Source organism: Rhamphochromis sp. 'chilingali', assembly GCF_963969265.1.
Source record: "Rhamphochromis sp. 'chilingali' genome assembly, chromosome: 4".
Classification (NCBI taxonomy): Eukaryota; Metazoa; Chordata; class Actinopteri; order Cichliformes; family Cichlidae; genus Rhamphochromis; species Rhamphochromis sp. 'chilingali'.
In genome coordinates this window covers 42,032,236-42,054,827 of record NC_137948.1, presented here as the reverse complement: position 1 = coordinate 42,054,827, position 22,592 = coordinate 42,032,236, and the positions used below count along the sequence as shown (strand labels likewise).

The 22,592-nt window shown below is 44.5% G+C and overlaps 1 protein-coding gene and 1 long non-coding RNA gene across 3 annotated transcripts; one reads left to right on the top strand and one right to left on the bottom strand.

The window, feature by feature from the left end:
• Positions 1-5,824: 5,824 nt before the first annotated feature.
• Positions 5,825-9,080, bottom strand: LOC308395752. Of its 2 annotated transcripts, XR_013971449.1 has the most exons (5): positions 9,041-9,080; positions 8,304-8,919; positions 7,793-7,945; positions 7,336-7,421; positions 5,825-6,733 (listed from the first exon to the last, which is right to left on the bottom strand). It is a non-coding gene; the product is annotated as an uncharacterized lncRNA (long non-coding RNA). The 2 variants fall into 2 exon arrangements; XR_013971450.1 differs by lacking the exon at positions 9,041-9,080 and having other exon boundaries at positions 5,830-6,733; positions 8,304-9,033.
• A 12,585-nt stretch (positions 9,081-21,665) lies between these two features.
• LOC308395048 (paraneoplastic antigen Ma1 homolog) lies at positions 21,666-22,589 on the top strand (the record flags this gene model as incomplete). Its single annotated transcript, XM_080879698.1, has 1 exon — positions 21,666-22,589. The coding sequence occupies one exon, from the start codon at positions 21,666-21,668 to the stop codon at positions 22,587-22,589; it is 924 nt and encodes a 307-aa protein (XP_080735824.1).
• Positions 22,590-22,592: the final 3 nt, after the last annotated feature.

The following is a 22,592-nucleotide window of genomic DNA, read 5'->3' as shown; positions in this document are numbered from 1 at the left end:
ATAAACATTATATACTGTTGGACTGCAGGTCATTGACCCTGGTGGCCTGTCAAACTAACCAGCTACCTTTTAAACTGGCTCATTCATCATCACACTTTTTTCTTATTTTTTTCTAAATGACATATTACATTAATATGTCATTTATGCCATCAATTATGTTGATGCAATATATGTCTTCAATCCTACATCACCCACATCTGAACAAAACAGAGTATCATTGTTCCGGGCATTCTAGAGTGAATTCATGCATGCGTTGCATTTAATGAAGCCATTTACAATTGTACACCTCAGCATTCTGTTGGTACTTATGAAGATGCAATTATTATTCCTTGTGTGTGTTGAGCTTGGCAGAGCCTCAGTGCTATCACAGCTGCATGCAAAACCTACAAAATCATTCATCTGCAAACTTTTTAATAGTCTGTAGGTCCATGGTAAGACTACTGCCACAAAAACCTAGCAGGACAAAGACTTCTCTGCTTATTGTCAATGATGGACACCAAATGATTTAGGAAGCAAGTCGATATATCGTATATCATTTAATATTGTATAATGACTTCAAAAATGTGCCTTGAGTGGTCAACAGTCCCATTATATTAAACTAGTTGCTGGTGTTTATGCTGGTCTGTGGTCTCCTTTGCTGCTGTTGTGGTGTGGCTGGTGGCCCTTGAAGACTGGTTTTCTGTGTATCTTTAACTGTGTCTCTTTAACAATGCACTGGCCCCACCCCTGAGTGGGATCTTCTGTGGGTGTCATCCTTCCTACACCTGCTTCATATTTTCCTGCTTCCAGTCATTCAGTCAAGACTGTAAATGTTTGACTGAATCCAAACTTTGCACGCTCTCAAAGTAAGCACTCACCTGTTCCCTGACCTGCCCACTCTTACTCTGGATCATTCATAGATTTGTGTTCAGTCAAAAGCTGCACAAGCACTCTCTCCATGCCTTTGTAAGCCAGCTATTTAAGAAAGACCAACTCAGTAAATTCCCCCCGCCTCTGTTTGCACCTTATCACCGCTGGATATTTGCTAACTCTCTGTGTCTTTTGGCAGAGCTCCTGTGCATCATTCTTTGGAGCTGTGGAATATCCCCTGTATCAGCCCACTAACTTTCAGCCAGCGCACAGTAAATAAACATTTAAAATCTATCCACTGCTTTCTGAGTCTGGTCACTGGGTGTGTAATTAGCTTCATTATAATAGATGCAGATCTACCTTTTAATAGATTGGTGCATTATCAATTTAGTGGTTGATATTTTTTCCTCATTTATGGCCACAAGCGGCGAGTAGCTATTTTCAAAGCGTTGATAATAAGATTCTCCTGAACGGTTTCTGGATTAAGGCTTAAAAAAAGCTCATAACAGAACCACTGCTCCTCAGCATCAAAAAGACCTAGCTGTGGTGGGTCAGGTGTCTGAATAGGGTGCCTCTTAGGTGAGTAGGTATTTAAAGTTTATGAGGCAAATAGAGCCAGGCATTGTAGTTTTGATGTACTGTTTTTCAAAAAGCACTTATCAACCAACTCAAACTCTTAAGGTGGCTGGGTCATTATGGAAAAAATAATTTATAACCCTAGTTGTTAGTTATGTTAAAAGTAATGCAATGAATTACTTGATTTAAAAAATAATTGATTATATCTGCAGAAGTGTAGAGTCCACAGTGAACAAAATGAGCTGCTTCAAATTTGGCGAATAGCATTGACAGATAGAGTGACACTTATTATACAGGCCTCAGGCTCTAGGCCCAAAAATGACATATACACAGAGACACAGAAGCACATATACACACATACTTAAAACTCTGGTGAAGGGTAAAGGCAGTACTGTGCAGGAGGTCTGTCTCCATGTTGAAGTCTAGCCAAGATTCTTTTATAGTGTGTGTGTGTGTGTGTGTGTGTGTGTGTGTGTGTGTGTGTGTGTGTGTGTGTGTGTGTGTGTGCGTGCGTGCGTGTGCGTGTGTGTGTGTGTGAGAGAGAGAGAGAGAGGCCACTCTACAGACATTTAGGGGATATGAAATACTTCAGCATGGCCAGCATTCCAAAGTATTGCGAGACACACCGCAGACTAGAGTCATACGAAGCAACAGTTAGCTGGGGTCAAGACTGAGACAGAAATACAGACTCCTGCATATGCATATTTATAAGTACGCTTTGTTTTAGATCAATGCATGCAAAACTTTCTCCACCGAGGTCCAGGGTCATGTTCCTTCTCACCAGGTGGACGTCTCACAGATACCGGGGTAAGCGAGGTGGGTGGGTAGTGAAACTAAAGGCCTGGTTGTCCCACTCTCCCAAAGATTCCCTGTCCCAAAAGGAATTGGTTTCTCACATCTGTCTCTGTGGACTCCTGGTTGGTACCTGTCATTGGCTTGGATAAAGGCCCACTACATGTGCGCCAGCAAGGAGCAAATCTCCCAAACCTGCAGCCTTTGACATTGTGACAGTGTGTGGTTTGTATCTCCCCATTTAAGTTGGATGCTGGAGCCTGATGGGAGAGCCGTGTGTTGTGAGGGGTTGATGAGGGCAGCTGAAAAGCTGGGCAAACTCGAAGTCCAAGCAACACTGTGAATAAAAAAACACGGCTTGCAACACTGTGCTTCTCTGGCTATTCCATTCTACATGCCAAATATTCTTGAGCAAGATGGTAACCCCAAATTGCTCTCTGCTGCATTCATTAGAGTATGAATGTGTGTGAATGTTAGATAGAGAGCACTTGCCAAGAAAAAAAAAAGCTTGTATGACCGAGTGTGAATGGGTGAATGAAGCATGTGTGCTTAGGTAGCGTAGAAAGCACTATATACAGGGAGTGCAGAATTATTAGGCAAATGAGTATTTTGTCCACATCATCATCCTCGAAAGCCTACTACCAATTAAGCATATTAGGTGATGTGCATCTCTGTAATGAGAAGGGGTGTGGTCTAATGACATCAACACCCTATATCAGGTGTGCATAATTATTAGGCAACGTCCTTTCCTTTGGCAAAATGGGTCAAAAGAAGGACTTGACAGGCTCAGAAAAGTCAAAAATAGTGAGATATCTTGCAGAGGGATGCAGCAGTCTCAAAATTGCAAAGCTTCTGAAGCATGATCATCGAACAATCAAGCGTTTCATTCAAAATAGTCAACAGGGTCGCAAGAAGCATGTGGAAAAACCAAGACGCAAAATAACTGCCCGTGAACTGAGAAAAGTCAAGCGTGCAGCTGCCAAGATGCCACTTGCCACCAGTTTGGCCATATTTCAGAGCTGCAACATCACTGGAGTGCCCAAAAGCACAAGGTGTGCAATACTCAGAGACATGGCCAAGGTAAGAAAGGCTGAAAGACGACCACCACTGAACAAGACACACAAGCTGAAACGTCAAGACTGGGCCAAGAAATATCTCAAGACTGGTTTTTCTAAGGTTTCATGGACTGATGAAATGAGAGTGAGTCTTGATGGGCCAGATGGATGGGCCCATGGCTGGATTGGTAAAGGGCAGAGAGCTCCAGTCCGACTCAGACGCCAGCAAGGTGGAGGTGGAGTACTGGTTTGGGCTGGTATCATCAAAGATGAGCTTGTGGGGCCTTTTCGGGTTGAGGATGGAGTCAAGCTCAACTCCCAGTCCTACTGCCAGTTTCTGGAAGACACCTTCTTCAAGCAGTGGTACAGGAAGAAGTCTGCATCCTTCAAGAAAAACATGATTTTCATGCAGGACAATGTTCCATCACACGCATCCAAGTACTCCACAGCGTGGCTGGCAAGAAAGGGTATAAAAGAAGAAAAACTAATGACATGGCCACCTTGTTCACCTGATCTGAACCCCATTGAGAACCTGTAGTCCATCATCAACTGTGAGATTTACAAGGAGGGAAAACAGTACACCTCTCTGAACAGTGTCTGGGAGGCTGTGGTTGCTGCTGCACGCAATGTTGATGGTGAACAGATCAAAACACTGACAGAATCCATGGATGGCAGGCTTTTGAGTGTCCTTGCAAAGAAAGGTGGCTATATTGGTCGCTGATTTGTTGTTGTTTTGTTTTTGAATGTCAGAAATGTATATTTGTGAATGTGGAGATGTTATATTGGTTTCACTGGTAAAAATAAATAATTGAAATGGGTATATATTTGTTTTTTGTTAAGTTGCCTAATAATTATGCACAGTAATAGTCACCTGCACACACAGATATCCCCCTAAAATAGCTAAAACTAAAAACAAACTAAAAACTACTTCCAAAAACATTCAGCTTTGATATCAATTAGTTTTTTGGGTTCATTGAGAACATGGTTGTTGTTCAATAATAAAATTATTCCTCAAAAATACAACTTGCCTAATAATTCTGCACTCCCTATACACTGAACAAAATTATAAACACAACACTTTTGTTTTTGCTCCCATTTTTCATGAGCTGAACTTAAAGATCTGAAACATTATCTACATATACAAAGGACCCATTACTATCAAATATTGTTCACAAATCTGTCTAAATCTGTGTTAGTGAGAACTTCTCGTTTGCCGAGATAATCCATCCCACCTCACAGGTGTGGCATGTCAAGGTGCTGATTAGACAGCATGAATATTGCACAGGTGTGCCTTAGACTACCACAATAAAAGGCCACTCTGAAATATGTAGTTTGATCACACAGCACAATGCTATAGATGTCGCAGTTTTTGAGGGAGCGTGCAATTTGCTGTCTACCAGAGCTGTTGCCTGTGAAATGAATGTTCATTTCTCTGCCATAAGCCATCTTCAAAGGCGTTTCAGAGAATTTGGCAGTACATCCAACTGGCCTCACAATCGCAGACCACATGTAACCACACCAGCCCAAGACCGCCCACATCCAGCATGTTCACCTCCAGGATGGTCGACCAGGTGGAGACCAGCCACCTGGACAACTGCAGCAACAATCAATTTGCATGGTAAATGGAATGGCCTGTACTAGTCCCTCCTAGGGACCCCAAAGCGCTTTACACACCCAGTCATCCACCCATTCACACACACATTCACACACTGGTGGAGGCAAGCTACAGTTGTAGCCACAGCTGTCCTGGGGCAGACTGACAGAAGTGAGGCTGCAATATTGTGCCATCGGCCCTTCTGGCCATCACCAGTAGGCGGTAGATGAAGTGTCTTGTCCAAGGACACAACAACCTAGACTGTCCGAGCCGGGGCTTGAACCGGCAACCTTCCGATTACAAGGCCCATTGCACACCATTTGCCTCACAAGGTGCAACACATCTCCATCCTGGGTCACCACACTGAAAAAAATATGTTGTTGGATTTACTTAATTCAATGGTGGACATTTGTTGCACACAGATGTTTTGCTTTGGCAGCAACTTAAACAATTGAGTTAAATTAACACAATTTATTCATGTTCAATAAATCTGTGCAATTTGTGTTGATAAAATGTGACTTAAACATGTTTTGATGAAGTAATTTGAGCTCTTGAAATATTTTAATCCTTCACAATTTTCTCACTTTATCCCAACACCATTCAATAACTTTTACCCAATACTACTTGGTCACTTAAATACTACATGTTATCTTCAAATTACATTTTGCTATTATATTCTAGTATCAAATACACAATTTTCAAATGGAGGCCTTATAACAGATTGTATTGTTCTCTTCCAAGATGGTTGCTGGCATCCACCAGTAACCTTTCAAAACAACATGTCTAATTTCACTGCAGTAGGTAAAGAATTAAACTGACATTACTCCTCTACTGAATCTATATAAATCAACAGTTAAATAATGTCAGTTCTTCCGTGTTCTCTGGAATCAATCGCAGCAAAGAAATTAGACTGTTTCTTTTGAAAAATGTTGGGAAAGAACAATACAAAACATTCTATTTAAGGCCTCTGACGTCAAGATTCAGTTAAACAACAATTATAACTAAACAATTTGAGGTAATGTTAGTTTCCATTAACATTAAATTAGGTTACTGAATTGGCAAACACCTTCCTATTAACACTACCCATTTTACCCCAATAACTAAAGAAATTAGCACTTGCAGGTCAAAACCTTTATTCAAGAGACGCAAAAATAACATTGATACAGTGACTGTCAAAAAATACAGCACTGATCATACTGTGACATCTTGGTTCAAAACAGCACACTTAGAAATATTCAACGTTCTTTACTTCAACTGAATGAAACTGAAAATACCATTTCACACGACCCATATGGGATATTTAGACTGTATAACTGTTCACGCTACATCTCTTCACTAGTAAAAGAAAGAAAAAATACAAAGAGAAATTTAAAAATGCTGCCAAACAGACAAACAGAACTTGTACAGAGCAAAAGGAAAAACAAACAACAACAAAAAACAGCTCGTCCTCATGGCAGTTGCAGAGTATATAAAAATGAACCCTGCGATCCGTTCCTGGAATTGAGCTTCAAAAATGCAGCAGAACAAGTGTGAGATTTAAATGTCCTCTCACCTAGAGCTGGTCACCTCACATACATAACAGTGAGCTTCGTTGCAGGAGCAGTTTTGTCTTAGTTGTGAGCTTTTCTTGAGAGCTGAGTTGCATCCAACTCCATTACCACCCTTTGAATCACCTCAAAAGTGTAGCAGAGTTGTGATGGGTAACTCATGTTGAAGGAATAAAAAAGGTCCAAACAGCATGGCTACTGCAAAGGTCACGTTATCCAGATCTTGAAGAACAACATCAGAAAAGTCATTGCCTGGCGCATCTCTGGAGACAGATGTTCATTGTGGTTTTCTCAATCTGTGCAGTGGCCTCAGGCAAGTCCTGGTTAAACACAAAACATTTCTTTAAGATTCCTTTTTAAGCTCATCTCTTTTGAATCTACCAGTTCTAATGTTGGAGTAATTTAAACCAATGCAAGCAACATAGTAAATAGCTATAGCCAAAGAGTGGCCTGCCATGCTGCCATTCATGGTCTAACAGAGTTTCTAAGAGAGGGTGAAAAACATAATAATTTCAAATGCTTTACATTAGTTTTTGTTAGAAAGACACCGGCCCATCAGAAATCCAGGTTATGTCACTCAGAAGATGTTAGAATTTAGACTTTCAGCCCCACAATTTGGTTAGCTGTTGGTCAGTTGGTCTTTTTTTTTTTTTTCAAACAAAAGCTAATGTAAATACTGGTGGGATTTTCCTTTGTTCATTAGAATGACAAATTTAAAGTTTTTTTCACACTGATGTGACCCCTAATACAGGGGTGGGGGTGGGGCCTCAAGGGCCGGCGGCCGAGTTCACTACCAGGCCTCATGTGAACTTCAAATTATTAAAGAGGACTACTGGTCCTAACCAGTCCAATGAGGATCAAGTGGATAACTAAATGCATTTTTAAATGTTGCAAATCCACAATCTACTCATAAAACACTCACCATGAACTCCTGCACCAAGATGTTGCAATTGTCTTTCACACAGATGCGGAGCACTTTGATGAGGGACTTCAAGCATTAATGTCATCCTTGAGTATTATAACAAAGAAAACAAAGATTTGTGAACTTTTCAGTAGCACAGAAGAAAATGATCCCAGACAAAAACTCTTGACTTTTTAAACCAGTCAACATGCAACACCAGCATCTACAAAGCAATATCAAAAGTTCCTGTTTGACATCAACTTTATGGATATATAGTTTCCAGAACATTTATTTTTAAAAAAAGATAATTTTTTCTCAGTGGGCCAGTAAATGCATGACGAAAATTATGGCATCCTTTTAGTGGAATCATTACTCACAGGTAATAGTTGACTGTTTCAATGGATGTAGCATAAAAATCTTTTACTGACCTAATGCAATACATATACACTTTGTAGTTAAAGAATTTTAAAGTTCTTACTGTCATAATGGCAGCTACATCCTTTAGCTTTGTGCCCTGTTCCCCCGATCACTTTGCAAACACTTTCAGCAGACTGTCAGAGAGAAACTCAGCTCCGTCAGAAACCTTGACTGTAAAGGCATGGTTGGGATGCACTGGAATGCTGCATTTTATCTGAAATGACATAAAATTATTTTGAAATAACAGCAGGCACTGTGCTTGGTTAATCAGTAATGTTTTGTTGAATAAAAACTGTGTTTCCAGATCTTATGGGATTAAAAAAAATCCAAAGATGTTTGTTTCTGATTTGCAACCCAACAACCCACAAGTTACAACCTCATTTCAGTTCAAGTGTGCATTAATGCGAGTCCAGTAATCACCTTTCTGGCAATACATACAGGTATAAGTTAAACCTATGGCAGATTTTGGATTTCTCAGTTGTATTAATAGGGTGAGTATGCATGCACCTAATAATTATAAAAAACCTATTATAATTAAGTTACAGAAACGAAAATAGAATATACTTTCTTACCATAACACCTTGAACCCACAATCCATCAGCTGACTCCTGGTGAAATGCAGAATAGAGGTCGTCTCTCAATGTGCAGCAAAAAAAACAAAAACAAAAACAAAAGGACAGCAGGTGAGGGCAGGAGGGGTAGGGATGTAAGCTAGCATAATGCCGCTGATGATATTAGCTAAAGCTGTTCAATGTCCAAAATCTCACTAACACCACGGTGCAGTAAATACACAATGTAACTGAAGAGTCAGTTGGCAAATCTATTCACACAGAAAACCAAATTATGTTATGAGTGCCTCGTAATTAGGTTTAATGTGATATTACGGCTCTTGTGCCAAAGACAAATTCAAATGAAAAAGCGCCAATTCTTTGACAACAGATAAAACAGCAAATAAGCTAACGGCTCTTTTTTAGCATGTTACATGGCGACACTCTAGACGTTTAACTACATTTGGCTGAAATATGGTAAATATTAATTCAAAAAATCAAGACATACCAAAAACGTAGAGTTGGCTGCTCGACTTGACTGAGATGGATGCCTTTTTTAAACCACGATCCAAAGCCCGCGAGATGAAATCACGCGTGGTTTCACGAGATTTAACGTTGCTATCTTATTGACTTACTTCACCTGAACATGATATGAACAATTTAATACACCCTTTCTGCATATCATGTAGTTTTTACACTATATAGTTACATTTAACTTTAAAACATGAGGCAATTGTGTTAAATACATGCAAGATGCTTACATAAATCCAAGAGATGGCCAGTCCCTTTTTTTCAGTGCAGGAGGCTCATGTTGAAGGGGGGGTACTGTCATGGTCCCCATGTCTCTCCAGCTGGCTCACGCTAGGCCACAGTGTTGTTTTTGTTGTTTCTCCATACCTCTCTCTCCTCCTCTCTTTCCTTCACTCTTCTCTGTCTGCCTGGGCAGAACTCAGGTGATCTGCACCTGCCGTTAATTAGTTCCTGTTTTCCCTGGCCGCTATTTAAGGTCCTCTCCTACCTTATCGTGGTGGAGGGGTTTGTGTGTCCCAGGGATCCCAGGGGCTATGTTGTCAGGGGGCTTTTGCCCCCTGGTAGGGTCTCCAATGGCAAATTGGTCCTGGGTAAGGGACCAGACAAAGAGCGATTCAGAAGACCCTTATGAGGAAAACATCAAGGTAATAGTTTACCCTGCCTGGAATAGGGTTACCGGGGCCCTGCCCTGGAGACAGGCCCGTCGAGGGTGCCCGAGGGTGAGCGTCTGTTGGCCGGGCCTTAGTCCATGGGGCCCGGCCGGGCACAGCCCGAAAAGGGGACATCGGCCCATCCTCCCACAGGCCCACCACGCGCAGGAGGCGCTGTAGGGGTCGAGTGCATTGTGTGCTGGGCAGCGGCCAGGAGCGGAGGCCCTGGCGGACTGATCCCCGGCTACCAAGACTGGCAACTGCAACATGGAATGTCACCTCTCTCGTCGGGAAGGAGACCTGAGTTAGTGCGTGAGGTTGAGAGTGAGGTTGAGAGGTACCGGTTAGATATAGTCAGGTTCACCTCTACGTATGGCTTGGGCTCTGGAACCAGTCTCCTGGAGAGGGGCTGGACTTTTTCTCAGTCTGGAGTTGCCCCTGGTGACAGGCGGCGGGCTGGGGTGGGTATTCAAATATCCCCTCGGCTTGCTGCCTGTACTTTGGGGTTCTTCCTGGTGGATGAGAGGTGTTTTGTTATTGGACTTCTGTGCAAAATCACAGTTTGGCCATAACGTGCCACAGAGTGTCCATAAGTGCAGGTGGCACCAGGATGCTCTAGGCCGCAGGCCGATGATCGATTTTGTAATCATATCACCGGACCTGCGACCATATGTTCTCGACACTCGGGTAAAGAGAGGGGCTGAGCTGTCAACTGATCACCACCTGGTGGTGAGTTGGATCAGGTGGCGGGGGAGGACGCTGGACAGACCCGGTGCACCTAAACGCGTAGTGAGGGTGTGCTGGGAATGCCTAGCAGAGGCCCCAGTCCATGAGATCTTCAATGCACACCTCCGGCAGAGCTTCAACAGCATTCCGAGGGAATGGACCATGTTCAGCATCTCCATTGCCGAAGCTGCTGCATTGAGCTGTGGCCGCAAGGTGGTTGGTGTCTGTCGTGGTGGTAATCCCCGAACCAAATGGTGGACACCAGAGGTGAAGGGAGCCACCAGGCTGAAGAAGGAATCCTATTGAGTTTGGTTAGCCTGTGGGACTTCGGAGGCAGCTGACAGGTACCAACAGGCCAAGCGGAATGCAGCTCGGGCAGTGGCTGAAGCGAAAACTCGGGTGTGGGAGGAGTTTGGAGAGGCCATGGAAAAAGACTTTTGGACTGCCTCGAAGAGATTCTGGTAAAGCGTCAGGCGTCTCAGGAGGGGAAAGCGGTGCTCCGCCTGCACTGTGTATAGTGCTGGCGGAGCACTGCTGACTTTGACTGAGAAAATTGTCGGGTGGTGGAAGGAATACTTCGAGGACCTCCTTAATCCCACTGACACGTTTTCTGAGGAGGAAGCAGAGTCTGGGGATGAGGGGAATGACCAGCCAATTTCCGGGGGCGAGGTCACTGAGGCAGTTAAACAACTCCTTGGTGGCAGAGCCCTTGGTATGAATGAGGTCCACCCTGAGTTCCTGAAGGTTCTGGACGTTGTAGGGCTGTCCTGGTTGACACGCCTGCGGTACCCCTGGTCTGGCAGACCGGGGTGGTGGTCCCTATCTTTAAGAAGGGGGAGCGGAGGGTGTGTTCCAACTACAGGGGGATTACACTCCTCAGCCTCCCTGGGAAAGTCTATGCCAGCGTGCTGGAAAGGAGAGTTCATCCGCTAGTCAAACCTCAGATACAGGAGGAACAATGCGGTTTTCGTCCTGGTTGCAGAACACTGGACCAGCTCTTTATCCTCTCAAGGATACTTGAGGGTGCATGGGAGTTTGCCCAACCAGTCTACATGTGTTTTGTGGACTTGGAGAAGGCATTCAACTGTGACACTCGGGGTGTCCTGTGGGAGGTGCTACGGGAGTATGGGGTGTCTGGCCCATTGCTATGGGCCATTCGATCCCTATACAGTGGGGCAAAAAAGTATTTAGTCAGCCACCGATTGTGCAAGTTCCCCCACTTAAAATGATGACAGAGGTCAGTAATTTGCACCAGAGGTACACTTCAACTGTGAGAGACAGAATGTGAAAAAAAATCCATGAATTCACATGGTAGGATTTGTAAAGAATTTATTCGTAAATCAGGGTGGAAAATAAGTATTTGGTCACCTCAAACAAGGAAAATCTCTGGCTCTCACAGACCTGTAACGTCTTCTGTAAGAAGCTTTTCTGTCCCCCACTCGTTACCTGTATGAATGGCACCTGTTTGAACTCATCATCTGTATAAAAGACACCTGTCCACAGCCTCAAACAGTCAGACTCCAAACTCCGCCATGGCCAAGACCAAAGAGCTTTCGAAGGACACCAGGAAAAGTATTGTAGACCTGCACCAGACTGGGAAGAGTGAATCTACAATAGGCAAGCAGCTTGGTGTGAAGAAATCAACTGTAGGAGCAATCATCAGAAAATGGAAGACATACAAGACCACTGATAATCTCCCTCGATCTGGGGCTCCACGCAAGATCTCATCCCGTGGGGTCAAAATGATCATGAGAACGGTGAGCAAAGATCCCAGAACCACACGGGGGGACCTGGTGAATGACCTGCAGAGAGCTGGGACCAAAGTAACAAAGGTCACCATCAGTAACACACTACAACGGCAGGGAATCAAATCCCGCAGTGCCAGACGTGTTCCGCTGCTGAAGCCAGTGCATGTCCAGGCCCGTCTGAAGTTTGCCAGAGAGCACATGGATGATACAGCAGAGGATTGGGAGAATGTCATGTGGTCAGATGAAACCAAAGTAGAACTTTTTGGTATAAACTCAACTCGTCGTGTTTGGAGGAAGAAGAATACTGAGTTGCATCCCAAGAACACCATACCTACTGTGAAGCATGGGGGTGGAAACATCATGCTATGGGGCTGTTTTTCTGCCAAGGGGACAGGACGACTGATCCGTGTTAAGGACAGAATGAATGGGGCCATGTATCGTGAGATTTTGAGCCAAAACCTCCTTCCATCAGTGAGAACTTTGAAGATGAAACGAGGCTGGGTCTTCCAACATGACAATGATCCAAAACACACCGCCCGGGCAACAAAGGAGTGGCTCCGTAAGAAGCATTTGAAAGTCCTGGAGTGGCCTAGCCAGTCTCCAGACCTCAACCCCATAGAAAATCTGTGGCGGGAGTTGAAAGTCCGTGTTGCTCGGCGACAGCCCCAAAACATCACTGCTCTCGAGAAGATCTGCATGGAGGAATGGGCCAAAATACCAGCTACTGTGTGTGCAAACCTGGTAAAGACCTATAGTAAACGTTTGACCTCTGTTATTGCCAACAAAGGTTATGTTACAAAGTATTGAGTTGTATTTTTGTTATTGACCAAATACTTATTTTCCACCCTGATTTACCAATAAATTCTTTACAAATCCTACCATGTGGATTCATGGATTTTTTTTCCACATTCTGTCTCTCACAGTTGAAGTGTACCTCTGGTGCAAATTACTGACCTCTGTCATCATTTTAAGTGGGGGAACTTGCACAATCGGTGGCTGACTAAATACTTTTTTGCCCCACTGTACAACCGTTGCATTGCCGGCAATAAGTCGGACTCATTCCCGGTGGGTGATGTGCTCCGCAAGGTCGGGTCCGTCGTGGTGAAGAGAGAGCTAAGTGTAAAAGCGAAGCTCTCAATTTACCGGTCGATCTACGTCCCTACCCTCACCTATGGCCACGAGATATGGGTAGTGACCGAAAGAACGAGATCACGGATACAAGCGGCAGAAATGAGCTTCCTCCGAAGGGTGGCTGGCCTCTCCCTTAGAGATAGGGTGAGAAGTTCGGCCATCCGGGAGGGGCTCAGAGTAGAGCCGCTGCTGCTCCACATCGAAAGGAGCCAGTTGAGGTGGTTCGGGCATCAGATAAGGATGCCTCCTGTGCGCCTCCTGGGTGAGGTGTCCCGGGCATGTCCCACTGCGAGAAGGCCTCGGGGCAGACCCAGGACATGCTGGAGAGATTATATCTCTCAGCTGGCCTGGGAATGCCTTGGTGTTCCCCCGGATAGGCTAGAGGAGGTGGCTGGGGAGAGGGAGGTCTGGGCTTCTCTGCTTAGGCTGCTGCCCCCGCGACCCGGCCCCGGATAAATCAGAAGAAAATGGATGGATGGATGGCTATCTAAGGTTACAGCTTGGAGCAGCTCATCAATGGAATGTTGAACCCCCTGAGTTCGTAAAGCCCGGCTAAGTGTAAGTTTCCTTTTGCGATTGCTTGGTGTAGTGTTAACACTCGCTTCTGTGCGTAGATTCCCTGGACCTGTTCGTGTTTCCTTCCCTGGACCCCTTGTGCAGTAATGTGGACTGGAGTGTGAGAGCTGAAAGGTGTGAGTGGCAGAAGAGGAGTGCTGTCTGAGGAGAGAGTTACGGAGCATGTCTGAGCGGAGAAGAGATTAGATCAGCAACTACTGAAGATTTGTGTGTGTGGATTTCCTTCCCCATTCCTCCCCGGAGCCCTGGAACCCCACTTGTAAATATTCTTGCACCCGGATGATTGTGTAAATAAATTGTGAACTTTTGTTTTCCAAGCTGTGTCTGCACCTGAGTCCGTTCAGTCCTGTGTGACATAATATTTAGTAATTCAGACTGGACAGTTTTACTCTTTGGTGAAGCTGAGAATGCTTTACTGCTTTTTTTGTGAACTTTTGTTCCCTAATTATTTTTTGCAAATTTTTGGTTTCTTTGTTGGTGATTTGGGAGCAGACACAGTTCCTGAGGGCATGAGGTTTTAGGGGGGGAAATAAAAATAAAAAATAAGCTGGAAAATAAAAATAAAGTTGATATCAAGCAATGATGAGATGGTCCTGCTGTTCTGTTTAAACAAGAAAGGAAGAAACTGTGAGTCTGAGTTCATCTGAATCTCAGGAGAAGGCAGCAGCTGGTGGTTTGAGACAAGCTGTATCACCACCACTTTCATACATATTTTACGATGTCAGAGGGCACTTTGAACTCTTCTTGGAAGTGTTGGGACCACATCTGAGGACACAGAGAAATAATTTCAGAGCCCCACTGACCCAGAGCTGTGTCTAGCTGTGCATCTGAGGTATGTGTATTGAGTACTGGAGTGTGTTTTGAGCTACAAGTGCAAATGTTGCCAAATACAGCCGTCTGTGTAGTCAGATCTGTTTACACAGATCTGAAAAATCAGGCTAGGTTAAAAAATAAATAAATAAATGCCACATATTCATCCAGTGAAATCAAAGCTGCATTAAAAACAGTTGACTCTGAAAATTTTTTTTTAACACATGAAATATTTGCACAGATTTTAGGCTCCTGGTGTGCAAAGAATGGAAGCCTCCTTCCTGGTTCATCCATCCATCCAATCTCTTCCACTTATCATTGTCACATACTGGGGGATTTAATAAATTTGGCCAGATTTCTAGAAATGAATGCTGCTCTAGCTAAAAGTCAAGGTCAAGGTCAAGGTCAAATTTATTTATATAGCACATTTCAAACAGCCGATGCTGCACAAAGTGCTTAACAATATAAAAATGGTATTAAAAAGCAATAATGTAATACAATAATAACAATAAAAAACAATAAAAGGACAATAAAAGAATTAAAACAATAACTAAACTAATTCAAATAAGACCAAAATGCTTGGGTCATAGTGTGTTAAAAGTCAGGGCATAGAAATGTGTCTTTAGTAATGATTTAAATTGCTCAAGTGTTTGTGCAAATCTAATATTTAAGGGGAGACTATTCCAAAGTCTGGGACCTGCCACAGAGAAGGATCTATCACCACAAGATTTGAGATTAGTCCGTGGGATGCACAGCATTAGTCTTGAGCTAGACCTCGTGGTTTTTCCAAGAGCATAGGCAGAGAGGAGCTCAGACAGGTAAGGAGGGGCTCGAAGGGCATTAAGTGACTTAAAAACAAAAAGTAAAAGTTTAAATTGGATCCTGTAGGAAACAGGAAGCCAGTGTAAAGAAGCTAAAACTGGGGTTATATGCTCTCTCCATTTGGTACCAGTTAGCAGGCGAGCAGCTGCATTTTGAACCATCTGAAGACGATGGATGGTGGCCTGATCTAGACCATAATACAATGATTTGCAGTAGTCTAATCTGCAAGTAAGAAAAAGAGGTATGGCTTTACCTTGGCTAGCTGTCTTAACTGAAAAAACAGGACTGAACTACTGCACTCACCTGCTTATTCAATTTAAAAGAACCATCAATGTAGACACTGAGGTTTTTTACATGTGTTTTACAATACGAGGAAAGGGCGCCCAGAGTTGTGTCAATATGATTAAAGTTGCCAAAAATGACAACCTCAGTTTTATTTTCATTTAGCTTTAAAAAATTTAATGACAACAACTGTTTGACATCATCAAGGCAGCGTAATAGGAGCTGCGGATGGTCTGACCCTGCTTTTAAAGGTAGATAAATCTGCAAATCATCAGCAAAACAGTGAAATGAAATGCTGTACCGCGAGAAGATGGAGCCCAATGGCAACAAATAAAGTGCGAACAGGGCAGGACCCAAAATAGAGCCTTGAGGTACACCGTATTTAAGAGGGGCTATTTTGGAGTTGTGGGGGCCCATATTGACATGAAAAAACCTTTCTGACAAATAGGACCGAAACCACTGTAGGGCAGATCCTTTTAGGCCAGCATGAAATTCTAGCCGTGATAACAGGATGTCATGGTCAACCGTGTCAAAAGCTGCTCACAAGTCCAGCAATAAAAGGGCAGCAGGGCTGCCAGAGTCCAGAGTTAAAAGAATATCGTTAAAAATCCTTAAAAGTGCCGTCTCAGTGCTATGTAGTGATTTAAAACCAGATTGAAATTTTTCAGAGATCATATTAAAATCAAGGTGGGCCTGCAACTGTAGGTAGACCACTTTCTCCAAGACTTTAGATAGAAAAGGAAGCTTTGAGATAGGCCTGTAGTTGGACAGATTAGTTGGGTCCAGGTTTTGTTTTTTAAGAAGAGCTAAACTATTGCTTGTTTAAAGCATGATGGGACGCAGCCTGTAGCATTAATTAATCTCAGGATGAAAGGCCCAACAGTATTAAAAGTGCTTTTAAGCTTCACTTCAAAAAAAAAAAAAAAAAAAAAAAGTGCTTTTAAGCAAGCTCGGGGGGGAGACAATCAGAGGGGCAGTGTGATGATCTTAGGTTACTAACTACCCCGGTCAAGTCATTAAGTGAGACTGGATCAAACTGCTCTAAGACAGCTGAGCACACAGGAGAAAGACTCGGATCTGAGGCAGCAGACAATGAGACAAGGGCCCTAATCGATAGGATCTTGTCATTAAAAAATGCTAAAAAATCATCGCACATACTTGGTGAAGAAATGACTCCAGCATTATCACGTGAACTAAGAAAGCGATTAAGAACGTTAAAAAGTACCTGAGGCCTGTGACTGTTTACTGACACTAAGTTTGAGACAAACTGTGTCTTTGCAGTTTTTAAAGCTTCTTGGTAAGCAGAAAGACGAGTCCTTAAAATCTGTAGGGAAACGTGCAATCTGTCCTTTTTCCATCTCCTTTCAGCACGTCTGTAGTCACGTCTGAGGGAGCACGTATGTTCATTCAACCACGGCTCTGATAAATGCTTAGCGCACACAGTCCTGAGCAGAGCAATAGAGTCCAAGATATCAGTGCAGGTAGAATGAAGAATGTCCGAAAGGTCCTCAACACTTTTACAGTTGGAGATCATTATTCCAGAATCCATAAAGGCAGCAGAAAAAGCGGGCACTGTTAGAGTATTAAGCGCTCGCTTTTTGCGCGCTGGGATGTACGGCTTATCTACCGAGCAGCGCAGCGTTAGAGTGAACAACACAGGAAGATGATCGGAGATGCGCAACTCAGATATTTTCGTGATGCACACATCCAGCCTGGGGGAGAGCACCAAGTCCAGTGTGTGACCTTTTTCATGCGTGGGACCGGTAACCCACTGGGTCAAGTTAAAAGAGTCAATAATATTTAAAAAGTCCTTGACCAAAAGTTAAGAGTCACAGCAGACATGGATGTTAGAATCACCAAGGATTAAAAAACTGTTGAATTTAAGAACGATTCCAGCCATAAAACCTGAAAACTCTTTGATAAAATCCTTATTAAACTTGGGAGGGTGGTATATGAGGGCACACAGCAAAGGCGCAGCAGAGTTCAGGTGTAACTCAAACAGCTGGAGTTCAAAACTAGAAAATGAGTCGTGCTGTAATGTTTGATGGCAATGAAATCGAGCATTGAACACGGTGGCTAAGCCTCCCCCCCTACCAGAGGACCGAGGGAGGCTGAAGAATGAGAAATTAGGAGGAACCAGTTCTAACAAAGCTACAGACTCACCGGGTTGAAGCCATGTTTCTGTCAGAAACAGAAAATCCAACTGTTGTGACTTTAGGAAGTCATTTAATACAAACATCTTGTTTGCTAATGATCTTACATTTAGTAGAGCCATTTGATGTGTGTAGATCCTAACATCAGATGTTCCAGCTCGGTTAAGTGTGCGAAGATTTCTGTGGTCCACACTGCATCCACGGGTCCGGGGCCGCTTAGGGAAATAGAATGCTGAGAGCGGGAGATCAAGTGTCGTGGGAGCTCCAGGGACAACAGGCAGGATCCATCTAAAGATGCACTCTGCTGGTCCAGTAGTTCCACGAGAAGCACGGAGAAGAGCTCGGACTTTAATGAGTGTACCAGCCCGCTTTCCTCGTTTCCTCGGGCGCTTCTTCCAGGAAGTGGTGTAGGAGTGTTGGCACAGATAAACCGGGATACAGGGCTCAAAAAGTGGTGGAGGAGGCCCATAATCATCTCCTGTCTCCGTTTGTTTAAGAGCCAGGTCATACGATGCTTTGATTTCTAAGAGTACAGTAACTGGCGATAGTACACACGCAGAGCGAGGGCATTTAATATAAAATAGAAAAGGATAAGGCTAGCAAAAGCCAAAGCAAAGCTAGTAGAGTTGACAGACGTGTCGCCGTGCATACTGCTGGCGCCATCTTCAGTGCCTGTTTTAAAGTGCGATGGATGCCATCTCTCCTAACATGACCACAATTTTGGTAGAAATTTTCTGAATTATCTGTAAAACACATATTTCCTTGGATACTACTGGTATAGCCAGCAATGTAAGGAGAACATGCAGCGATACATTTCACTATGAGTTAGGAGTGGGTTTCAATATTGATTTATTGATTAAAATAGATTTTAGCTTTAATAAGGTGATATCGATTCATTAAAATCCTGAATTGATTTTTAAATATACATGTATTTTCCCAGAAACACCAGAATCTCAATTTAAACGTCTCAAAAATATTTAAACAACCACCAACCACCAAACAGGTGGCTTAGAAACCACTACTTTAGAAGCCTCAGCTAATAGCTAAGGTTATAGCTATGCTAGCGAAGCACAGTGGAAGACATATCTTGTTCAAAAAATGCTCCAAGTGACTCACACTATTACTAAAGCTAAGGTAATTGTAGCCCGGGTATATTTTATGGGGCTAAGTTTTATTTCCAGTTGGATATATCTTTTTTTTTTTTCTTTTTTTTTTTGCCTGTCCCGTTTGGCTCTTTTACCATCAGAATTGTTGTCTAAAGGCAAACAAAGATGCCCAACGGATTTACTTTACCAAATTGACCATCCCAGCCTTGCCGTAATGGTCCATTTGATTCACCTTTTATTGTTTATTTTATTTTCACTTACTGAATACGGGACAGACTTGACTGGGGGAAAGAAGGGGAGAAAGAAAGAGGGAAAGAGAAACAGCTGAGAAGAGGGACGGGGGAGAAGGGCAAAAAACAAAAACCAACAGAATGAGCAGAAGGAAAAAAAATGCATATATCAATCACCTGGATCACCTGCTGAGAAAGAAAAAAGAAAACAAGCAGAAGAGAGCAAGAGTAATAGAATAAACAACATCACAATGATATATGGGAATATGACAGTAAATACTAAATATTAAACATTATTGTGCAAGCACATAAGATCAACAGAACACAGTGTGCTTTGAGTTAGGAGCCAAAAAGGGTATCGTTTGTGGGTGTGATCACCCGTGTGTACACCTGTGAGCATGGACGCGCTTGTTTTTTTTTTAAAAGGTTCCTTCATGTAATGATCTGCTAGAGGGTGTGGGGGGGCCACAGCCCCGTCCTCCAGAGCATGAAGCAGGTATGGAGGAGATCAAAACTCCAGACATCCAGAGGCCCCCAGAACACAAGAGACCAAGGAAGACCAACAGAGGGGCAGCCGCGCCACTGTCCCAGAAAGAGCTGAGGAGAGTCCCAGATGAGGGCTCACTCAGCAGCCGCGGAGCAGAAGCCAGGGGGAGTTGCAGTGACGCGCCCGTGAGCTCCGCCGGCAGCCAGCTGTGCCTGAGTGACCGAGCCCCAGGCCGAGAGGCCGGGGGCACCCCACCTCCGAAGTGGCCCGAGCGAGCCCCAGGCTCCAGGCCCCGATAAGCGGCCGCCAAGGAGTGAGCCTGTGTGTACCTGGACGCCCGTCCCCGGATACAAAGAACCACCAATGCACCGATGTCTGAGGGAGTCCGCCACTGGCAGGGGAAGTGGTGGTAGGGGGAGATAGGCCTCCAAACCGTGGAGGGCCTGAGATGTCCCCAGAGAGGTGGCACCTGACACCCAACCTGACATATAGACACAGACATACAGGCACACACATATACAAACATCCATTCCCACCCTCATGCTCTCATATGCACTTACTCCACACTCAACCAACGTGGAGACAGACATAAAGAGACGCTGTACACACGATCACACTCCCCAAGTGTACTCTAAGCCCCGGGTCTAGGTACCCTTGCCCCTGGAGGGGGGAACTGCAGACCCAGGTGGTGTTACCCTTTTCCCTGCGGTGGGGGGAGGCAGACCGCCCCGACTCCGCAGCAGCAGGAAGGCCCCACACTCCAGACCGCAGTCGGACGGCCAACTCCTCCTCCTAGCCCCCCCGCTCCAGCAGGTCGCAGAGAATGGGGGTGAGAGAAGACTCCAAACCTCCCTCCACCCGCTCATTGTAGTGTTGATGCATGTGTGTTCTAAGGTGCATTTAAAACCCAGGAGGGCATGGAGCTACCTGCCAGAGAGCAGCAGGTAAGCGCATGGTCCCTCCTGCTAGCCCTCAATGTCTACGTGTATTTAAAATTGAGAGGTGGGCAACGACGCCAGGGGTGGGGTGTACACCCTGATGGTACTTTGGATTCCGTGTATCGTGCCCACCCCCAAGATCCTATATGTATGTGTAATGAGAGTGTGAGCTGGATATATCTGAATAGTTCTGTTGTTCGTTCTACTGTGTTGTAGTAGTAATAAGGAAGTGTGTTTAGGTGCTTTTACTTTGAAAGGGAGCGAGCGGAAGGAGAGAGGAGAGAGCGGAGCCAGCCACGAGAGAAGAGAGGAGAGAGAAAAGCGTGCGCGAGATGCGGCTAGGGTCTACAGAGACTTTTTTCCAATGGACAGTGAGGATAAATCATCCCACGCCCACGGCTGAGTAACAGAGCGTGACTGTGAGGTGGTGCAGCCGGGACTGGTTTGCACTGTTGCCTCGAAATATCCCTAGTTAGCGGCGTGCTAACTTGGCTAATCGGAGTTAGCCATGAAGGCGGACTTCGCTGGATGTCACCTGACCTGCACAGAGTGGGAGGCTACTGACTGCCAAGGCGGGCCGATCAGGTTTGCTGCCTAAAAGGAGTAAGCGTGCAGCTCGGCGACCTAAGGGCGTGCCGTGAGTGTATTGTGGACAAAAGACTAAGGTTTCCAGGTAGGAGCACCATTTTGTTTTCTTTTAGGACCGTTGGTTCCTACGCACCCTAGCATCGATCCAGGCCTGCACCGAGGGGACTTGGGAAACTGGGTGGTGTGAGAGTGTGTGTGTGTGGGGCCCATTACAGTAAAGAACTGTGTAACTGTTATTATTGTTATATTTTGTCATTGCAAGAGACTTCTTACTTTATTGATTTATTGGGTGTTTACCAGTTCCTTCAGTAAACCTGCTTGGTTTAAACATAAGAGCTTGTGTCTAGTACTGTTTCTTATCTATAGTTCAAAGTAAGGTAAAAGTGTATCTGTGTGTTATACGTGTGTAAATCAGGGGAACTTGCACTGAGGGCAACTAAGTAAGTTTAAGATAACTAGAACTCAGGGCGTACCCGGCTATAGTGGAGTAGACAGTCAGGGGCGCTACATAAAATGGAGGCACCGCTGGGATATTTTGTTGTTTCAGTCTGAAGTTCCCAAGCACGTGTATTTTGAGATAAAAGCAGTAACTTTGATATTGTTTGGTCATGGATGTTCAATCTATGCACTCTGAGTTGTTCGAGGAGCTTCAGGAATGGAGTTGTGGAGAGACCTTAGATGAGGCTCACACACTGATGGTGCTTACTCCCGAAGGAGTGGAGATAGACCAAATAGAGCACACTCTGGAGAGTGTTAAAGCTTTGGGTCGAGTGCGGGTGAGAGGCCGGAGATACAACAAAGCGCTTGATAGGCTAATTGTCCTGTGTGAGACCAAAGAGAAAGTAGATGCCACAAGAATCCCACCTGAAGTATATCCTACGGGGGCTGGTGAGCCGTGGTCCATCATAGTGACAGCTGAAGCTTCGCCTCGTGAGGATTTTTCCCAGAGTAAATCGAAACGCGGGGCAGAGGCACAGGAGAATGGTAACTCTGCAGAGTCGATAATCCATGCTGTGGGCGATTTGTTGGCAAAGATGGAGAGACCCTCCAGTGAAGGCAGTAGTTATCGTAGACTCAGAATGTTCTCAGGCACAGTACCAACACCGGTTGGAGAAGAGACATTCGAACAGTGGGTTGAACAAGCACACCTAATGGTGGAGGAGAGTGACAGTTCTGCTAAAGAAAAGAGGCGCAGAATCATTGAGAGTCTTAAAGGTCCAGTACTAGCGGTGGTGAAAGCTGTGAGGACAGCTGATCCTGATATTAGCCCAGAACAATGTCTAGAAGCTGTTACAAAAGCTTTTGGCAGTGCTGAGACGGGTGAGGATTTGTACTTTGCTTTTCGGTTACTACAACAGCAACCGCAGGAAAAACTATCCGACTTTCTGAGGCGATTAGAGCAGTCGCTGAGCAGGGTAGTGAGTTGTGGTGGAATTGAAGCCCACCGTGTTGATAGGACCAGAGTAGAACAGCTCCTTAGGGGTGCCATGTACTCGGACATGATGTTAGTGCAACCCCACCCAGTTTTGTAGAGC